Below are 20,449 nucleotides of genomic sequence, written 5' to 3'. Positions count from 1 at the left end.
ATTTTACCGCAAAACAGGCACACAAACAAGAAATAAATTGTGGTATACGGGCTCATTCGTTATTTTGGAGACAATCTTTGGATAGGAACGGAACAAGTATGGCTGGGCAGGACAAAATGAACAATTCATTCTCATTGAAGAAATTAGGACCAAAAATAACAGATGCTGTAATGGGATAAAAAATCCCTTTCATTGCCGTTATTTGAGGAACAAGACTAGCGGGAATTTTACTGGCGTTTTTCAGCGCCCCGTGGAGGGCTTTTTCTTATTTTAGTTTTCTTGGCCAGCCATCACCAATCAAATGATCGATGGATCAGGTTTGCTCAAGAGCTTGTATTTTGTTCTATCACGTACCCTGGAGCAGCGATGTAACGCGCCCAAATCACTGTAAAAATCCGACGAGTTGGGAAACTTCTCCATCACCATACAACACAAGTGATACAATAACGACTGCTTATGGACAGTGTCTTTCACTTCCGGTACTTTAGCAAGGTAATCTAGTTGAAATCCCTTTACCTACAACAAAAACAAGAATGTTCGTATTCTCCCCATCAAAAAATAATGAACAGCCATTAAAAAATACTATCAGAGGGTGATTCATAACTTAACGATACACAAACACCATTTAACTAAGCCTTCTTCAGTTATTATCGATCAATGATAGTTCGACCTCACGTCATTTACCAACTAACAGCTACAAGCTCGTCTCCACAAACCTTCTTCCCATTTAAAAAGTTTCCTATGGCAAGCAGTGTAGCCAAGATGTGCTTAAACGTTTCGTTATTGTGAAGTTCCTGGACTGATTCCTTCAAGTCCATCAAGGGCTCTGCTACCTCCTGTGAATGAAGCAAAGTTGTTACGTTAAGAATGTGACGAGCAGATCTTGAAACTATGAAACACACTTTAAACTCTACTTCTAACTAACATTCACGCACGATCAGAGACGAAGATTCCGGCAAACATTTCGTAGAAGCATTCGGAAGGTTTCCGAGTTTCATTAATAAATCAAAAACTAGCACTAGTACTAGCGAATCCTTCGAAGGCAGATACAACAGCACGACGTCATAGGGAAACATGATACTTGAGAACGTTACTCAGAAAAGAATCGCGGGCCCGAAGGATGCTCCCACCCACGATTTTGATAAAAGATCCTTGCTTTACTTTCCCGCCTTTGCATTATAAGTTGTTTTACACATTACACAGATCAAAGTACAGATGTCACGACTGCCGAGTGTCTCACCCTTTCCAGCTGATCATAGTCAAGTTTAAAGGACCACAGATGAAGCCGAGGAGCCAGCTCGTTAATGGATGACATTGTGAGTAGAAACTGCTCGGCTGTTCCAAGAGGCACGTCAGGGTTTGACATTTGCGCTTCCTGTATCTTGGTCTTCTCTTCTGGTGTTGGCTGCAACTGCAGCAATTTCTACAAGAACGGCAAAAAATAGTTAAATAAAACGAATCTGGCTTCTGAGCTACTGTTTCATGCATCACATGCATGCTTTAAAGCCCCCCAGCGCTCCACCATGCAAATGTTAGATCACGTGGTTTGAAACGTCAAGCGTTTTTTATATTCATCTACAGATTTATATGCCATTTGCAAAACAGGAAAGCCTACTGGGAACGAATGTTGTCGGTCACATGGAAGAGAGGTGCAAAATGACGTTTGAGTGGGTTTGGTTGAAGTTGAACAAACGACAAGTTTACATTCTAGACAAGCATTATCTTCAGAACGTAGGTATGATTTTTTAAAGCCTTTATGAATTAACAATAAAGTTCAAAGTTACTTGTGATAATAGATTGTTCGTGGCTAGTCTTGCTCAGCTCGTTTAGTCCCGGCCAAGGGACTCATCAGAGACCTTTCTGCTTGGCAAACTCGTTGGGCCTCGCGCTCAAAGTCCCGTTCGCTAACAAAATGATGACAGTAATCTCGCCTTATATCGCATAAGGATTAATAAGGATTACTTTATTAATTAACCAGTTTAAAAATTTGTTACGCGGTGTTTGCCACACAACACGTCCGTCCAATTTTGTTCGCCACGCAACAGAACAACCCGAAAGAGACTATGTACACTTACATCAATTCCTTCTCTGTCAATGACAGCGCTGTCCATTCCTAGAATAGCCTGCTTCAAAGCTCTGATAGGAGGTAACTTGGTCAAACCAATGTTGATGGCTTGAGATCGCTTCATTTCCAGAACAACTATTTCTTTTTTCTTGTCTTTGTCTTCGCCTTCACACTTCTGCAATCGAACAAGCGAATGAACCGTGAAATAAAATGCATGCAATCATCAATCCCAGTTTCCCAACTAGGAAATAAGGCCTTTTCTATGCATTCAATATCTGGGTTTAATTTAAAAGATAAGGAAGTCTATTAGCTGAAATTCACCATTCAAGTAATCTTTTTTCCTGTTACAGTGTAGGATAATTAGTAGTTCACGCTTTGCAAATAGCTCACCGATATGCCTCCAGCTAGTTAAGATTCTTAATTATGTGTCATTCATTTAAAATAACTGTCTTAGATAAAGGTCCGCATTCTCAAGAGTTATTCAACTTCAAATGTTTTGAGACTATGGAAAAAAGCCACGTTTAAGCAGTGAAACTCTACTATTAGCGTTAGTTTAGATTCGAACTAAACATTGTTTAAGGATAACCAACTCCTGAAAAAAAGTAAGAATATGCGCTAGCAACAAAGTCTACTATAGGTTGGGTTGGGTCAAGATATCAAATTGATTTTCAAGATTTGAATATCATGCCGACAAAAAAAAGTTAAGGATTTTCACAACAATCATATGCACAAAACGCAAGCAATCTGTAATCAGAAAACCACTAAAAATAGTTGCGTTACCTTAATTTTTGCTGTGGTTTTGTTCTCAAACAAGTGCTCCAGTTTCTTGGTGTCAATGTCAACGGAATCAATACTTCCCCAAATTGTCTTGTTCACACCATTTATAAGAGGCGAGTTCTTAACCTCTTGCCAGAACAAACGCACCAGCTTTTTCTTTGGATTGGCGTCATTCAACGAAGGCGCCTTTGGCGGTCCCGGGGGAGGGGGAGGGGGAACACCACCAGGAGGACCACCAGGGGGTGGAGGAGGAGGTGGAGGCCCCCCAGGAAAGGGAGGGGGTACTGGGATTCCAAACATGGGCACTCCCCCATGAGGATGTGCATCTGTTTCATCTACAGCAGATGATCTAGAATCAAGAAGTTCATCTTCATCGTCTTCTAATTCAGTGAAATTAAAGTCTTTCACAATAAGTTTGCGTTTAAGTATGATCATTTTCTCCCATTCGAGTTCTTTCTGAAGGGCGGCTTCCTCCGCCGCCTTCCTAGCTGCTTCCTCCTCTTGTCGTTTTCGTTCCTCCTCTTGCTTCTTCCGAAGCTCCTCCTGTTTTCTAGCCTCTTCCTCAGCAGCAGGGTCGGGTACCTCTACTGACGGTTGCTTCATAAGACTGGATTTCGCCTTCTCTAGCAAGCCTTCAAATTCACCTTCAGGTACAGAAGACGGCGTTTCGTTCTCCTCGTCGACTTCAATACACCCACTCAATCTTTTCACAGCCTCAGAAACTAAATTATCAACTGCCAGCATATCATTTTGCCTCTGAGTGCCTTCCTCATTGTCTCCTCCCGACAGCAACTGCTGTTTTCTTTCATGAACAGAATCACCCCCTAAAGGTACATTTCCCTCCAAACCTTTCCGATCCATGTCGTCTGTGGACCTCTGTTGTCCGTATAACATAGACAACATCATTTTCTTGTTCGGGAAGCCTGGAAAACCTTCGCAAATACTGGAGCGCTTTTCAGGCTCTGCGACACTCGATCGACGGGCGTCATTGGCTGGGCTACTCGAGCCAGCCCGTCTGTCTGACGGACTAGGAACCTTAATATGATCCTCTGAAATTCGTTCATTTTTGGCGTTGTCGTTGTTTAAATCATCATTACTGGAGCCAAGTTTATCGTCAGTGTCTTCACTCTCGTCACTAGTTCTCTGATCTGAAGATCCATTGTGATCAACATTATTGACTAAGGGTTCACTGTCTGCCCTCTTTACCTCGGCAGTTTTTTTCCTAATCACAGCTGACACATTCATGTCTTTCCTGCGTGGTGTAGATTTTTCTTCCCTTTGCTCTGGAGTATCAGTTTTTTTACTAGACGCCTCAGCTTTTGGTTGTCTCCCAGAATCTTCATGTGCTCGCGATTTTTCTTCTCTATTTCCTCTTGACTTGTGGCTGGTTTGCTCTGGAAATATTGAAAAAAATAGTTATCAATGCACAAAAACAAAGTACGAAATTCAGAGAAACTCTCCTAACAGTCGTGTTATGAACAAAATTTATTGTTATACCTGCCAACTCAAACACGTTTTCCGATTGCAGAACGTGTCACGTATCATGGTTCAAAACTCAAAACTGTTTCCCTTTTTAAAAACAATGTTCTTTCCCTGATCGCTACCAGTCTAGTTCGAGCACATACATAAAGACAGTCTTTTGTTGACATTGTAAAATACAAAGATCCAATAAAACGAAACAATCTAAGTTGAAATCTCACCCTCGGCTTGTGGCTCGTCAAACTTGAATCTCCTCCGGGGTAGGGTGGGTGAACTCCTGGGGGAGGGGCGTGGGGATGAGCGAGGTGATCGTTGTCTGCCGTTAGTAGGTGAAGACACTTCTAAGTTACTCCTGTCAATCGAGTTGTTTTTACTGTCAGCTCTTTGCCTGCTTCTCTCGGTTCTAGTGGGGGCTGGAGGTTCTTCCTGCTCTGGCTCGGCTATACCAAGAGCAGCTCGTCTGGCTGCACGGCGCTCCCTGAACAAAACACGAATCACATAAAGTTAGGTAACATCTGAAGGAATTACATCACTGTCTAACTTTGAATAAAGTATCCGTAAAAACACCTCTACAATAGAATACAGACACCTCCCTGCTACGGACAGCTGGCAGAGACTCGGTAACATCTATTTGTTTTCTTCAAAACAGTGTCTGCAATACTTACAACGTACACCACAAAACTATACCTCGTTATTACAAACAGAAGTCTGTACAAATAAATTTCGGAGTGTTTTTTTTCATTTCTTTAAGTAAACGTTCTTCACTCAGTTTCACTGTACTACATAACATACATTGTCAATAACGTGTTTTTAGGCCCGGGTAAAACTTGAAACTTCATACGAGACGAACTAAACTGAGCGAATTAAGTTGATGATAAGTTCGACGTTGGACGCTACTGTGTTCGTCCGACTAAATTTAGATCCACCACAACGTTCTATCCGTCTGCTTCTAAATCGGAATTAAGTTTGACGTTTGACTCAACGGTCGAACTTCACCGTTTCGATCGACTCAAATTGTGATTTAGTTATCTCATGTGAAGTTCAACGTCTGGCCTGGGCCTTAGTGAACACATCTGAAAAGTGGACACTTGCACTAATTTTTATTTCCATCTCCTTCTACAAAGCCCAGTAGACAACCCTCTGAGATGGTCTCTGTACCTTTCAAAGAAATAGCCCATTTTCAGATTGTCACTGGCAAACTGGCTCACTGCTGCCAACCAAAACTGCACGCTCAATCAATTCTCGGAGTGGTGATCACAAATGTCTCATTTCCTTAAAGTGCATTAATTACTACATCTAATATGTCCTTATGATGCCACACATACTTTCTCGCCAGCCGATTTCTGGTTTTCTCGTCCAGTTCAGACTCTGTTGATGATGATGGCGTTGTACTAGCAGATGTTTTGACAGGCGAGGCTGGAGGCTCCACTTTCACAGCTGTTCCTACATTAGGTGCACTAGCGACTTTGTGTATAGAGCCCTCTCTGAGTTTTGCCCCTGGAGGTGCCAAGAGGCTACCCTTTGTGACGGATGACACATCAATTTGGCTGACAGAGTTGTGTCTCCGACTGCGTCTTCTGTCACCTACCATGTCCAACACAAAGTAGTTTAGACTCACGGGCTGTTTTGTTACACTTGTCATAACGGAGTTTTTGTTGATAACATCTGAAACTCCTGTTGCAGTTTTGATCAAAGTGCAGTTTCTTTTATCAGTATCAACAAAGCAATATCCAGAAAGGAGATTAGCCAACGAACAAACACACAATCCGTCTGTGCTCGCAAGCTAACAAGTGAAGGAAATCAATAAACCAAGTACGTACTAAGATGGTTTTGTCGCGATCTAACACCAAACTCTCAGAGACAATATAGAAATAAAGCAACGATAGTATGTAAGGAGAAAACATATTTGAAGAGGTGAAAACAGAAAAGTCGCTCTATAATACTTGACGCTTGTTAAATACCAGTTGAAAAATGACAACTAAGTATATTGTACTCAACAAACCTTACCTGTGGCATGAGATGTTGTTCTTTTTCGTTGTCTAAAGAGGAAAGAAAACAGAAATTTATTCTGGCAAATGATATCACTAGATCATAGAAATAAATGAAAAATAGTGGTTTGATTTTCAATGTACACTCAAACCTCTCCTTACTGACACCTCTATAATATAGAATCCTCTATATTACAGACAGTTAACTTAGTCCCAGCAAAAACCAGTATACAAATAATCTCTTGCTCTACAATACACACACCTCCATAATAGGGACACTCAGATCTACTCCTTTGGTGTCTGTATTCGAGGTTAAAATGTAGTGCAGAAGTTGTTTTATACCTTATCGATGGAGAGGTTCCAAATGCCGGGAATTCTTCGTCGCCATCTTCAATTCGGAGCGCCGTCTAAAAAATACATTGCAGATGTAGATATTTAGTTATAAACCCAGCAATAACTGTAAACTACTGCATAGAATTCTTCACAGTAAATTACTGCAAAAGGTACAGGAGATACAGTGTACACAATGGCCACCCTGGGGACAAGGGAAAGTGGCTGTTGTAGCGTGGTGACCATTATGGGGAGGTAAGGGTGCAACACGACACCAGGGGTCAATTCAATAAAGAAATTACACTTGTAGTTTTTACAAGTGTAATTTGCACGTGTAAAGTCCGGCTTGTAAATACAAGGATTCAATAAAAGTATTTTCCACACTGGAATTTACACGTGTATCACGAGCCAGGATACAAGTGTAAATGACAATTGTAGCCTTACAATGGTAAAATCCACTTGAACGCACATCTATTTTTACAAATGCAAATTTTAATATCTCTGCTACACTTTCAAAAGAAGAAGAAACTTCCCTCGAAATTCCCTTGGATTTTGGATGTCAAAAAGCCATCTTTCTTCAAAATGTTTACGTTGGCCGATAATTTGACATCTCAGGAGCTTCGTTGAGTTCCTCTTCACCAGAGGACGACATGTTTTGATGCTCCAATATCTGTTTTACAAGGCATACTCAATGTTTACAAGTGACATGCAACTTGTACGTTGTACTTGTGATTTTCAAGTTGGACTCTTGTAAAAATACAAGTCGGACTCTTGTAAAAGTTTTATTAAATTTGATTCTTACCATCTTTTACATGTGTAGCGCTACACCTGTAATTACAAGTCGGACACTTGTAACCTGGACTTGTAACAATTTTCACTAAACTCGTTTTTGTCTGCGCTTGTAAAAACAATGGTCCAACTTGTAGATTACAAGTGTAAAAGTTTTAAATTGAAGTGTAAATTGACCCCGTTTATTTGTGGGGGTGCAACATTTTTATCATTTAAAAAACTGCTCATTGAAGCATATAAAAACACATTGCTTTTGATAATTTAAACTTAGTTTGTCAACCTCTTCAGCATTTTCACTGTTGTCCTTGACCACATTCCATACGCAAACCGATGCTTAAAGCCACAACATAGTTCAAAATTTAAACATAGGCATAATTTCATTTCTAACAGTACTTTTAAGACGCGATGACCTTCCCCTTAGAAACATGTCTTTCTGATTGCCTTATTGAAACCACGGCAACCAACTCTGTTGGTTTAACATTAATTAACATACCTTTACACAAGTGTTTGTTACAGTTCTCATTAATTCATACTTACATGTACTTATGAAACAAACGTAGCAAGGTGTACAAAAATGTGTACCTCATAAATATTAAATTGCTCCACCAAATCAATATTTGTTCCCTGCCGTTTCTGATGCATCTGAAAATGGACAGAAAACATTTTTAAACTCATGCATGTGTGTGTGTATGGGAGGCACAGTGGCCTCATGGATAGTGTGCTTGTCTCTGGATTGAGCGGTCTGGGTTCGAGCCCTGGCCGGGGATATTGCGTTGTGTTCTTGGGCAAGACACTTTACTCTCACAGTGCCTCTCTCTACCCAGGTGTATAAATGGGTACTGGTGAACTTAATGCTGGGGGTAACCCTGCGATGGACTAGCATCCCATCCAGGAGGGAGTAGAAATACTCCTAGTTGCCTGATGCTATAGAAACTGGGATAAGCTCTGGCCTGGTGGGCCACTTGGCTCGTATGCAGACTCTTATTTGCCTATGTGTGTGTATTACTACATGTTCTCAACAGATTAAACACTACTGAGTGGAATGCAGCTGTATGATATATCAATTGTGATACTTGACTTCTTACCTTTATAATTTGTTCCATGCCTTGTTCTTCTAGTGCATCAGTTATGTCATAAAACCCATCTTGGTTTGGTGTGGCATACAAAACCTGGAGAGCATTACACAACACTTCATTGATCGCAGTGCCATACAAATAACAAGTAATAACTGATAACCTGTCTCCTAGCCTGCATAGCAAGCTCTCCATAGGAGAGGGCAAACAAACAAAGTCTGGTCATGCAGAAATCGGGAAGGAGGAAAAAATTGATTGGTCAGGGGTGGAGGGAGGCGAGTCTCCCAAAGAGCTACCCCTAACATCCTTGGTTTGTGGGAGGGGGGCAGCAGTCGATAGGGGGTTGCCTGTCAGGGTGAAGTACAGAAGTAGATCGTGGGACTGCTACAGTAGTTATGAAGGCCTGTCAGGACCCCTGAACAAGCTGGCAAGTAGAGGCTATGGCTGTTCTGCAGAGGGCTAATCACTGTCTCAGACTCAATTTTTGACTACAGAGACCAGAGGCCTTATGCATCCCATGGCGCAACACAGATGGATAAAGATGATGATGGAACTGATAAAGTACAAGAATTTGGTGTTGATTAAATAAGCTACCCCTCCTTAACTGTGCTAAGCTTAAACCCCAATGGGCCTTAAAGATGTATGGTAAATGTCCTTTATTTTGGGACTAACTAAATGCGCTACTGTATTGATACAACCTAATGCAACTTCAATAATGATACTGACTATAACTAAAGAACCAAACTAAATCATGTACCCAAGTAATACCTGAACATATGTATGGCGTGACAAGGTCAATACAAACAGTAAAGAGTACATACCTTATTAATGAGTGTCATGGCATAAATAAGAACCTCTTCATCTGCTTGGGTTTCTTTATCTGTCATAATTCCTATGACTTCAGCCCATTCCCTGACACCTACACACACAAACAATCTCCTTTGTCATGAATGGCTACAGCACAGAAAGTCAATTAAAACAACAAGATTGCTGCTGTAATCTCCTTTCAGTGACAGTCCTCTCAGTTTACCCTCATCCTTGTTCACCTTGATTTATTTAATAGCATGAGTAGTAAACTGTTGGACTGCTGTTTTATCATGCAAAACATTCGCCTTGCGAAAAATCCGAATAAAAGAAGCCTGGCCATATGCTGGTGGTTTCCTTGGCAAGTAAATAACTAACCCACCAACACAAAAATTAAGATATCCAAGATGAAAATTGAACTAGCGTGAGGACTGTATTGGGGGAATATTGGTAAAGTTCTATTTTTGCAATGTCCATAAACCTGAACTGAACAAGCTACAATTCAATAATTAAAAGTAATTATTACAATGGTATTTTTACAACTCTGCTGGTAGTTAATTTAATATATTCCTGTGATCTACTCTCAGTAAACATGCATGCCAATGTTAAGCATTTACAGGTCCAAATTCAGACCACTTGCGAAACCAATAAGAATTCTCCATTTCATCTTGGACTAGTTTGACATGTAATTATAGAGTACATATATGTTATTTACCGGCTGAGAGGTCCGTATGGTGAAAAACTGTGACTGAGGTCTTGAAAATGCTGCCCGAGGCCGCAGGCCGAGGGCAGCATTTTCAAGCCCAAAGTCACAGTTTTTCACCATACGGACCTCCCAGCCGGCAAATAACATGTTTATTTTTTTCCTGCAGTAAATTAGTTTTACAGATTACAAATGGGTTTGTTTACGTAACTCTAGCTTGTCATTGAATCGGCTTGCGCGCCGTCTACTAACAATTTGTAAAAAGTCTCGGCAATGAGCGAGTAACTCAGATAGTAGACAAAGAAAGCTGTATTAAAAACAGATTTTTTTCGAACTACTTTGTGTTAGTTGCATTTATTTCACCAGTTATAAAGTTCTCCAATATTGTTTTTGCGGTGTGAAATTTTGTGCAAAGTTTAACGTTTTACTACAAAAACAATTTCTGTCAGTCGTTGCTTTTGAAATCACTTCGTCACTTTTCTACCGTAAATTGAATGGCAGAAAGCAAGGAAATTCAGTAAGTGTATTCCACAGAAATTCTTCTAAATACAGCAATGATCAGAGAGGTAAACTCGACTGAAATTGACTCAAATTTTACAGCAAGAGAAACACAGGATTACGCGCCATTACAGCTCCAAGCTACAAACAATTAAGCAAACTCTCACAACTTCAAAACACTCAATTGAATTTACTTACAGTCACTTTCCTTGCCATTTTAAAGTGAACGGAGATAAACTTGCGTTGACTAATCGTCGATGGATGTGTAAAAAAGGCAAAAGACTGATGATTACTGCTAACTTTTGGGAGCGAAATTTAGGCAGCGGGAAAAAACCCGGCCCGTGGGCCGTACTGTAAAAAGCTGGACCGGTCAAGGATTCCGGCCCACTCAGATGCTTGAGAAAAAAATAAATGCAAACTATGTAATAAGCTAACAAAATCACAGCATGTCTTGTACAGTGACTGACCAGAACGTAGTATGATTGCCCACCAAGGAACAAATAAACTAGTTCTCGATCATGTTATGTTCTTTTCTGAGTCTGCCAAATAATGGCTAAGCTTCTATCTCAGTGCTGGTAACAGGCAACCAACATGTACAGAAAATTATAGCTGGCAATCTGGTTTCAGAACTGTACAGCAAATATAACCATTTGAGGAAACGTAAAATCTGATGTGCATTAAATCAACTAGATTTTCAAAACACTATTTCTGAACCAAAAACAATTAACGAATCAGAATTTTCATTGACTGTAGATCAACAATGGTACAAATCAAAACTTGTTTTAAGACTGTCTCTCTAGTTCCAGAGAAATGCATAGTTTTGATGATCTGCTCTGTTTTCCTAAGTCTTAGGAAGTCAGCACAGAACTCTCAAACTTGCATCTGCCCAGAGAAAGCAAATCAGACACAGCAGGGGGTCTGGCGGAGTGTTCTCCAGAAAATTTAGAAAAATTCAAGTGCCTCAGACGTTTTGCTTGATTCTTAGTGAAAATATGTCTCTTGAAGGTGCTTTGGTGGCAAATCTTCACCTCAGAATGAAATATTTCAATCAAAAACTTAAATGCACGAGAAATAATATTGTTTCAGTGTGAGAGCATAAGATTGCATTTGTTTGCACAGGTCTCTGGCTCAACACACGAGACTAAAGATCTTTGTCTGCAACTTAATTAAAGTTCAACAAAAATAAAACATGTGACCACTGTAGCATTGTAGTTAGCATCAGAGCACTGCAATATGAAAAAGAACTAGGATAACATACATCTGGCAATAAATGTTAATTTGACAACTGCTATTAGTTTTCCAAGGTATCTTTTCCATACCTTGATTGCTATCCACTGTTTGAATGGCATCATACAGCACCCTAGAGTTTGATTCTGTGTACTCCACAAACACAAGCAGCAGTTTAAGTGCAGTCTTCCCTACGAGACGGAACTGTAGCAAGACAAAAAAATGCAGAGTTAATATTAAGATTTGTACATGGATGCATATTAACTAGAAATGTCCACACTGTGTGGTCCTATCATGTCAGATGAAAAGGGTTTGATTGCACCATTACAATAGCTTACCCTGGAAGCTGTGAGTGAATATAACCATTGGATTGTGTCGCTGTGGTTGATAACTCCATTCATTCCATCAACGTACAGCATTATCTGACCAATAGCTATCAATAAGAAAGTTAATAAGAATTTTGTTTACAAATCTTTAAACCCTGTTGAATCTTATTCATTTTATTCATTCCAGCATCTTAATTTGTCAGTATTTATAATAAACAGCTTGATAACATTATTCCTTGGTCAAAACTACAAGATAGGGCCCAGCTGCATTGGACACATTTTTGTTTATAATTTTTGCAAAACTATCTGTTATCAGTTCTACTATCAGTTCTATTCAACCTTATAGGGATGCAACTTTTTGTTTCACCAAATTTGTCAACCCTTGCTATGATTCACAAGTACCATCGTACCACCTCAGAGCAGGACTAATTTTTGCTAAGTATAAACACTAACAGAAACGTCAATAAATTTTAACAAAAACATCAACTCAATTGTCTGGCTGCGACAAAGGGTATTTAGTTTCTTAATACGCGATTGACATTTTTTGGTTAGCAAATAAATAATACACTGTTCACAGCCTCTCTATTTACGCACGCAAAAGAAAAAGCAAGCGAAACAAGCATGAAGTACGTGGGGGTGGGGGGTGGGGTTTGCGAGCGAAACGTGCAAGAAGAATAGCGAGACAGTAGACATCTTTGGAAAAAAGTGGACTTATTAGATTCCTCATCCTGTTATCACCCTGTTATTAACAGCTCTGCCCCTTGACCAATTAATCAAATTGGACCAATAAAATTTGAGCAGTAAATTGCTTGTTTAATTTGATTAAGTATCAGTTTGCAAACAACAACACATACATGCATTCAGGTGTTGAGAATGTCGTCCCAGACGACTTCTTCAACTCCATCAAAAAGCTGATAAAAGGGGAGAAAGCAGAGATCAAGCGGTCCTTCTGATTTTTGTAGGATATGTGTTTGTTCTCTTGCTATTTGCTTGGGAATCTTGGCAAGACATCTTACATATTTGCATAGAATTTATTCCGAAGGTGTTACACAGTGTGGTACTCTTCAGCTACAATGAACATGACACAATTGTTTAGTGGAGAATCTTCATTCTATATCATGTTTTGGAACTTTACATCCAAAATGTCTTTGGCTGTCGTCCCGAAAACAAGCTTGTATTTTGCTTCTCCAATCTGATGAAGCATGTCGTCAAAACGATGACAAAACGATGTTGACAAAACGATGGAAGGAATCCTAACTTGTTTTATTTGTTCTTTCATGATGCTTCTGAGTTGCAAAACAATGACAACAACAACATGCACACCATTTACATTTCTCTTGCTGTTGCGTAGAGTTGATATGTCAGACTTCCCTCAAAACCGGTCGGCAAAATTACAACAACGTCTTCCGACCAAAGAAGATCAACAGCAGCCTCTTCCTGTTCATCTTTGAGCAAAGAAACATTGAAATTTCTCTTAGCAGGATTCTATTTTTAAAAACAACCGCTCTATTACGAATCACAGCATGTGCCAGTGAGAACAATTGCTGCAAGCCGCAACAGCACCTGGATGCAATCATGATTGGCCATTGTCAAGATGATGACAGTTTTGTCGCCTTTCAACTGATGGGAATTTTCATTCCTGGAGAAAAATGGGGAATTCACTTTTTTCCAAAGATGTCGACAGCCCCTGTATTTATCTTGGTCCTGACCACCTACCCAGTCAAGTCTTCTGTTTTGCACTGGTATCCAGTTTTCTCATGATTCTGTCTGCACGTTCAACGATCGAATAAACATACCAGAAAATAGAGGGCTCTGAACAGTCTAAATAAATTGTTGATTTTGGACACTATTGCCAAATAAAAATTTGATGGAAACACTTGGGATTTTTGGTAAAACCTGGCACATTTTGTTAGCTTGGTGACGATGGGCCCATGATACATATGATATCTTTAAATTTTCTTGTTGATTTATACCATTTGGATCGCATGCTGGGATGAATTCTGCAATAAATTGTGAAGTTATTTCCCTACCTCTAAGGATATAATTCTGATAGTTTTGATCAGCATCTTGTCCAACTGATATCAGTGCACTTAACCCATCAGAGTTTACAAACTCATGCACAAGATCCTTATCATCCTGAGAAACAGAAGTAATTAACACAACATCAAAATCACAAATCTCCTAACTGTGGCCCACTGGTTCATACCACTTGTGTAATTCTTATGAGGAGAATTTGGTTCAACAGGTCCAAGGTTAATCTCTGAAATGATCATTTCCTAATTCTTCTCACTTGCCTGCTAAATAAAAATAAACTGATGGAGAGAAGCTATGTATTAATCAAATTTAATATATAGATTTAGCCAAGCCTAAAAGAAGAATTCCTGATTATAAAAACTAAACATGATTTTGAGACAGAAAACCACAATATACTGGCGGCTAGTTGAGAGAAAAATATATTTTTGTATTGGGCTTGCTGCCAATATATTGTGGTATTTCTGTCTCAAAATCGCATTTAGTTTTGTATCATGATTTAACCATTCTTTGAGAATACTAAACAAAAAAGTGACACTTCTTTTGATTAAAATATACAATCCTAGTATGCACAAAGAATTGCCAATGATACCAGCACACAATGAAGTTTTCTGTTCGCCGGCGAGTTACTTGAATATTTCAACTTTCAAGCTGCAACTTCCTTTCAGAAACTCAAAGAAATTCATTCAGTGTATGAAAGTGAAGTTTTCCAAAGAATCGAGCAAAGAGAAAGCCAGAGTATTTACACAAATTAATCTTTATTCAAACTCAAAAACGTTTCAAAAATGATTTCGTCATTTTGCGTCAGCTAGCTCGTGTAACTCACAAACTGACAAACTGGCCATTCATTGTTGTAAAGTTCTGAGCAGGTCATGAAATTTGAAGCATATGTAAGGAACCAATTTTCAGTGCAGTAAAGTGAAACAACAATACTGAATACTGTAAAATATTGCCATCTCTCTTGTAAGCAAGACTAAAGGGCTGGCCCCAGTTGTTCAAAGGCTGGGTAATGCTATCCACCTTTCAAACAACCCAGCATGATCGTGATACCTATAAGTTAACCTGGCTTGAGCCTGCAATCCAGTCGAAAACTTGTACCTGGACAGCAGTCAACTTCAAAAAATGTGTGACCTCAATGAGCTCTAAAGATTAGCTGCGATATGGTCATGTGATACTGGTCAGCGGATACCTTGTTTTGACAGGTGTCATTTGAATGTTGTAAACCTGCCCCTCCTAAGCTCTAAGGGAAAAGCCTTGGGAACTAGATTGTTGAAGATTGACATTTCACATTGATTTACATGAAGGGGGCGTGAGGGAAGTATGGACGTACAGATGTACAGACACATGACAACTAATATTTTTTAGATCAGTGGGTTACCAAATTCCAGTAAAAATGAAATAATGCTGTCAAAAAGTTCTATATTTACACAGTAGCAAAACTAGTACAGTGTATGTTAAGCAACTTCTGTTGACTGAAACTTGTAAATGTTAAATGGTTAACTACCCGGGGTATTGCTAATTCATAGAGAGTTAACGTTTTTCTTTGCCCTGTTTGTGAATGTCAACAAATTGGTGCATAAATCAGTCTAGCTGGTTTCTATAGATAAGGTCGTTAATCTACATCAGTTTTAGTATTTTCATTGAATAAGCACCTACCAAGGTTACACTTGGTAAATTTACAACCTCAAAAATACGTACTTGAAATATTTGCTTCAGGGAAAACAAAGCTCTCCTTAGCTCTCTTCCTGATGCTGCAAGCAGTTTTGCTGTAAGACAAAAAAATCTCAGTCATTTAACTGGAGTTAGTCAGGCAAAATACCTGTCACTTTACACTAAATGGCTGAAATTTTGAATGTTGCTTGGTCCTTTTTGCAACATTCTAGCAATTTGTGGGTTTGTCCTTACCACAGAAATGTGAATGGAATGGTAAATGAAACCTGTTTCCTCTTATATATTAACTAAACCATTTTGCTTGAAGAGGTCACGTCTTGTGGTTCACATTTGCTGCAGACATGCCTGTGACATACAGTAGCCATGCCACCAGAACTGCTGGGACATAGCACCAGCATACAGGAACAATCTGACTTTGGCATGCCTGCAACTTTTAGAATCCCTTTTCACTGCTGGAATCTTTGCGGAATTTATTTGGTTTCAAATCTGCAGACGTGCCTCGTTCATCATCTCTGCAAGGTGGCCATCTCTTATTTTGGACATAATTTGGAATTCTCACTTAGTTCACATGCTATCATACTATGAAGATGCATTGTATAATTGTTTTCAAAAGCACTTTACTGCACACTGTCCCTTCCCATACACACATGTAAAATAACGTTCTTGATTTACTGGCCCAGCATTCTTTAGCCTTGTGAGATAATTTTTGTGCTAACTTGAACAGTAAAAAAATATTACATATTTCATTCACTTTATTTGATGTATAAAATAAGTCCAAAGCTGACCTTAATCATTTAATTATTTCATTCATGGCTAACATCTTCAGATCATGATTAGCATCCTAATCACAAGGTTTACTGATCTGTCAAAGATCGCTCCTTCAAAGCCTGCTCAGTTCTCTATGGATTAAAATGGCTCATTACTGGCCGCAAAACATCGCATATCAGGCCGTACCTCTTACAGAAGTCTACTAACCATAACAAAGCGTCAAATGTTCTCTTAAAGCATATAATTATTAAAAAAACCACAATCAATTAATTATTATAAATGATTGTTTTGTTATAACAAATGGTGATCAATTTGTCTTACGTAAATTCTACTGAAAATTATTTTTCTCAATTAATATTTAGTATACAAGTTGTTCTGTTCTTGTTTAGGAATTCCACGACGCTACATTATCAATTACAAGAATACCTACTGCTTGGAAACGAACTCTCCATCAAATTCATTCACTAGACAAATTAATTAAATTCAACCTGGCTAGATTCAGCAAATAAATGTTCTTAGATGAGACAAAGTGTATAAAGTAGATTTCAATGAGGCAGTGGGAAAATTTTGATTTGCCTATTAGACAGAGATGATTCACAACTGCAGGGCTCTCTAACAAGACTTGATATCTATCTTAATTCCCAAAATATTTAACCTTTTTATTTAACTTCAGGTTATCAAATTCTTTTACGACTGTAATTGCCAAGCATCAATTTCAACTTTGTTCTCCAATCCATCTTGACTTCAGGACCTTTAGATATTTTGTGAAAACCACTGAGAGTATATACCATGTTCTATATTGACCCAAGGTATGATGTATCAAGTGTTTTATCTTCTCAAAATTTAACCTGCACACATAACACAATGTCATGGCATTTATAACAGCTTAAATGATCACTTGATGAAAGATGAATACTAAACCTTGTCCTTAATTAACAATAATATTTTAAATTTGGTAATTTTCATGTCTTTAGGTACAAAGTTGGCAAAAGCGTTTGGAACATATAAGAGAATAATTAAATAGTACTGCAGTTTTGTACTAAACTGACCATAACAAAAACTGTGTATGTCTGGGAAATTTATTTACAATTAGTCTTAAAGTAGCATGTGAAAACGTGAGGTTTGTTTGTTACATGCACTCACTAATCCACAATAACATAAAATATTCATAATTTTACTTCCAGTAATTCATGGATTAATGGTCTATAGTAACTAAATTATCTTTAAAAATATCCAAGCTTAATATTTCCTTTATCAAGAGAATGAAATTAGAGAAAATTGGACAGGTTTCCTCGACAACAAATTCTATTTTGGCTGTATAATCTCTAATCGAGCGATAATGCATACCTATACATTTTGAACATTTAACTAAAATTATACATGATTTACATTTGGCAAATTTTCATTCTTTGCAACAAAAACAACTTCAACTTCCGACTTAAGGCTGTAAAGTAACTGTTCTTTCTAAGAATACCAATGATTACTGACTTCGTACATGTTATATATCATCATACTGTATTTGACCCAAACAGTGTCTGATAACCTTGGCCTGTAAAATGCCGGTAAATTAACGAAACTCAAATAACACGATCAAACCAAGTACAAGCATTTTCTCGTTTTGCCCCAAAGCACAGAGCCAACAGAAAAATTGAGAGCAAAAGATGGGAATGTTATTGAAACTTTCCAGAGGAAAAGAAAAGAAAAATAAACAAAACACCGACATTCACAATAATCTTTCAGACTGTACATAGAAAAACAGTCTTTTAATTTGTTCAAGGCTTGTTAATATCTCACTGGATTGGCAATATAAGGCAACGTTGGATTAATTTTTACACACACACGCATGATAAACAAGCTCATTGTTATCATCCCAAATAACAAGAGCCATAGTTAAATATGGTCCGTCATGTTTCGGGTGAGTAACCATCAAAAGAAATGTTGAACAAAACCCCGAAAATGGCCTGATTTCCATTATAACCACAAAAGGAAGCAGACGTAAAAAGACAAATTTGGAACGCTTCCCTAAAACTGGTCTTCCGTAGAAATTCCCAAGGTAATTTTCAGCGACTTTTCATCTTTACAAAATTAGCTCAATGCCGGAGCCGCTACTGGATGAAATCAGCATGATGCTGAAATGAACAACACGAAATCTACCCGACACATTTCGAACTTGACAGTGTTCCTTTCCAGTGCAGAGATAAAGCGTTCTTCTGATACACACTGGACAAGATCTGAAGTCACGAATAGCCAAATCTCACGCACAGGAGTAATTCTAAACGCTCAAAGTAAATAAGCCGCGAGTAAACCGATCGTTCAACCAAACCAAGATTACAAACCTATTTTTATGCAAATCGCTGCACAAAACAGTAACGCGCTGAGAGAAAACTGTTTCGTGCAAGGCAGAACAGGACGGTTAGGACTGACAAAAAAAGCAGTTTTACGGTTTCTTTATTTGTTTGATCGCAAAACTAAGAGCTACGAGCGGAAATCGCAAAATTCTAACTAGCCGTCTGTTGACTTATTGACCCAAATAAGCTGGCAAATAGTAACATAACCGGGCTACTTGAAATGCCAGCATGCTGTACGAACGGCAAGCCACCATTAGTAAAGTAACATTGCGTCTTGTAGTGCTGATGTATTGTTATCGCATTTAAGCCAAAACAACCCACTCCAAACATTATACTGAAGAGCATAAGGCACGCAAAATGTAGCTGAAGCCATAATAAATATCGGGCTTTCACAACAGTTGGCAAGGCATTTGTGTGTGTTCGAGAAAATCCGTGCGGATCAGACGGTTTAGTTTAGACACAGTTCAGATTATAAATCACTCTCCCTGCTTCCCCCTGGACATGAATAGCTAATAAATCATATTTTGCATTCAAACATGAGCTCATACAGTGAAACCGCCGAAAAACAACACGAGATAACCTAAAAGTAGGCGATGTTTTAATACTTGACTTACCGATACAGTTGTGAACCCGAACGGAAAGGGCCGTCCGCAAAATTATTGTGTTTTTGCGACTACAAAAGAAAACAGGAATTGAGTTAACAGCAGAATAAAGCAAAGTGAAACTCCATCAAGAGAATGAAACGGTGGGTTTAGAGGTAATTACGGCTTCGTAAACATATAAGCTTACAGTCAGATTAAAATGTTCTCGAACCTGTCTAAAAAACCTTCCAACAAATCGGCTTGCTCTTCCAGCGAGCTCTCCAGATCTAAATAACATCCATTGTGGGACAGCTGTAGCGCCACATCGTCAATCTGAACAGCAAAGTCAAGCACGTCAATGAAACAAATTCAGACAGACACTAGTAACGACAAAACAAAATTTCAGCTGAAGCGAGAGCAACGCTATAAACAATAACATAACACTCACATTGTGCGGCGCATTTAGCAGCCGGTGGAGTCCAGCGATTTGTTGAAAAAGTGGTATATTCAAGTGGAATGTGTACGTCGGAGGCCGTGTAGGTTCAGGAAAATTTGTGCTTGCAAAAGGATCTGTGTCATCTAAATACTGAACTTTACAAGTTAACGCCATTTTGACGGAAGAGTCTGTGGAGCTACCGGGCGCATGCGCACTCGGGGTTTCTCTTTTATCCCGAGCTCGTTGCGGGGGAGTCCTGTCACGTGACCATAAATCTCGGCGTTGTGAGAATGAGCGTGAATTATTCTTGAAATCCCCCATGGTAAGTATACAGCCAGTGCAGTCATAATCCACGCTACCTAGATACGATTCCTTTCGCGTGAAAACGTCTTTGTCACGCTCAAACGCGTGAGCTGCCCGTCAGATTTCTCCATGCTCGAAACTGAAGCTCCTTTCTACGAGACGTAAAGTGAAATGACAACACGAGGGAAACCCGAGCCGGTCACCCGGGTTGGCTGTCACGAATTGAATTGGACATTATTACGCCAGCCAATT

At 39.0% G+C, this 20,449-nt stretch overlaps 3 protein-coding genes across 4 annotated transcripts in view; 1 reads left to right on the top strand and 2 right to left on the bottom strand.

Annotated features, from left to right (window-relative positions):
* LOC145500949 (FH1/FH2 domain-containing protein 3-like) overlaps positions 1–20,343 on the bottom strand; it is a 27,504-nt gene extending 7,161 nt beyond the window's left edge. Inside the window, exons 1-19 of the mRNA XM_081480518.1 lie at positions 19,907–20,343; positions 19,691–19,791; positions 19,492–19,550; positions 15,789–15,856; positions 14,090–14,195; positions 12,072–12,166; positions 11,826–11,937; positions 9,323–9,420; positions 8,514–8,597; positions 8,011–8,070; positions 6,652–6,716; positions 6,329–6,360; positions 5,647–5,905; positions 4,543–4,799; positions 2,846–4,236; positions 2,076–2,240; positions 1,241–1,423; positions 717–836; positions 355–516 (exon numbers count right to left, since the gene is read on the bottom strand). Of these exons, the coding sequence (XP_081336644.1) occupies positions 355–516; positions 717–836; positions 1,241–1,423; positions 2,076–2,240; positions 2,846–4,236; positions 4,543–4,799; positions 5,647–5,905; positions 6,329–6,360; positions 6,652–6,716; positions 8,011–8,070; positions 8,514–8,597; positions 9,323–9,420; positions 11,826–11,937; positions 12,072–12,166; positions 14,090–14,195; positions 15,789–15,856; positions 19,492–19,550; positions 19,691–19,791; positions 19,907–20,215 (3,726 nt within the window). The 5' untranslated portion in view covers positions 20,216–20,343. The remainder of the gene's footprint in view (positions 1–354; positions 517–716; positions 837–1,240; positions 1,424–2,075; positions 2,241–2,845; positions 4,237–4,542; positions 4,800–5,646; positions 5,906–6,328; positions 6,361–6,651; positions 6,717–8,010; positions 8,071–8,513; positions 8,598–9,322; positions 9,421–11,825; positions 11,938–12,071; positions 12,167–14,089; positions 14,196–15,788; positions 15,857–19,491; positions 19,551–19,690; positions 19,792–19,906) is intronic.
* LOC145500995 (bifunctional polynucleotide phosphatase/kinase-like) overlaps positions 1–20,449 on the bottom strand; it is a 116,493-nt gene that overhangs the window by 52,609 nt on the left and 43,435 nt on the right. The gene's annotated exons all lie outside the window — the stretch shown is intronic.
* The window catches only part of LOC145500961 (uncharacterized), a 159,830-nt gene that overhangs the window by 110,694 nt on the left and 28,687 nt on the right, over positions 1–20,449 (top strand). The window lies entirely within an intron of this gene.

The sequence above is a fragment of the Orbicella franksi genome, chromosome 10, assembly GCF_964199315.1.
Source record: "Orbicella franksi chromosome 10, jaOrbFran1.1, whole genome shotgun sequence".
In the NCBI taxonomy this organism is placed as follows: domain Eukaryota; kingdom Metazoa; phylum Cnidaria; class Anthozoa; order Scleractinia; family Merulinidae; genus Orbicella; species Orbicella franksi.
This window is presented reverse-complemented; position numbering and strand designations above follow the sequence as displayed.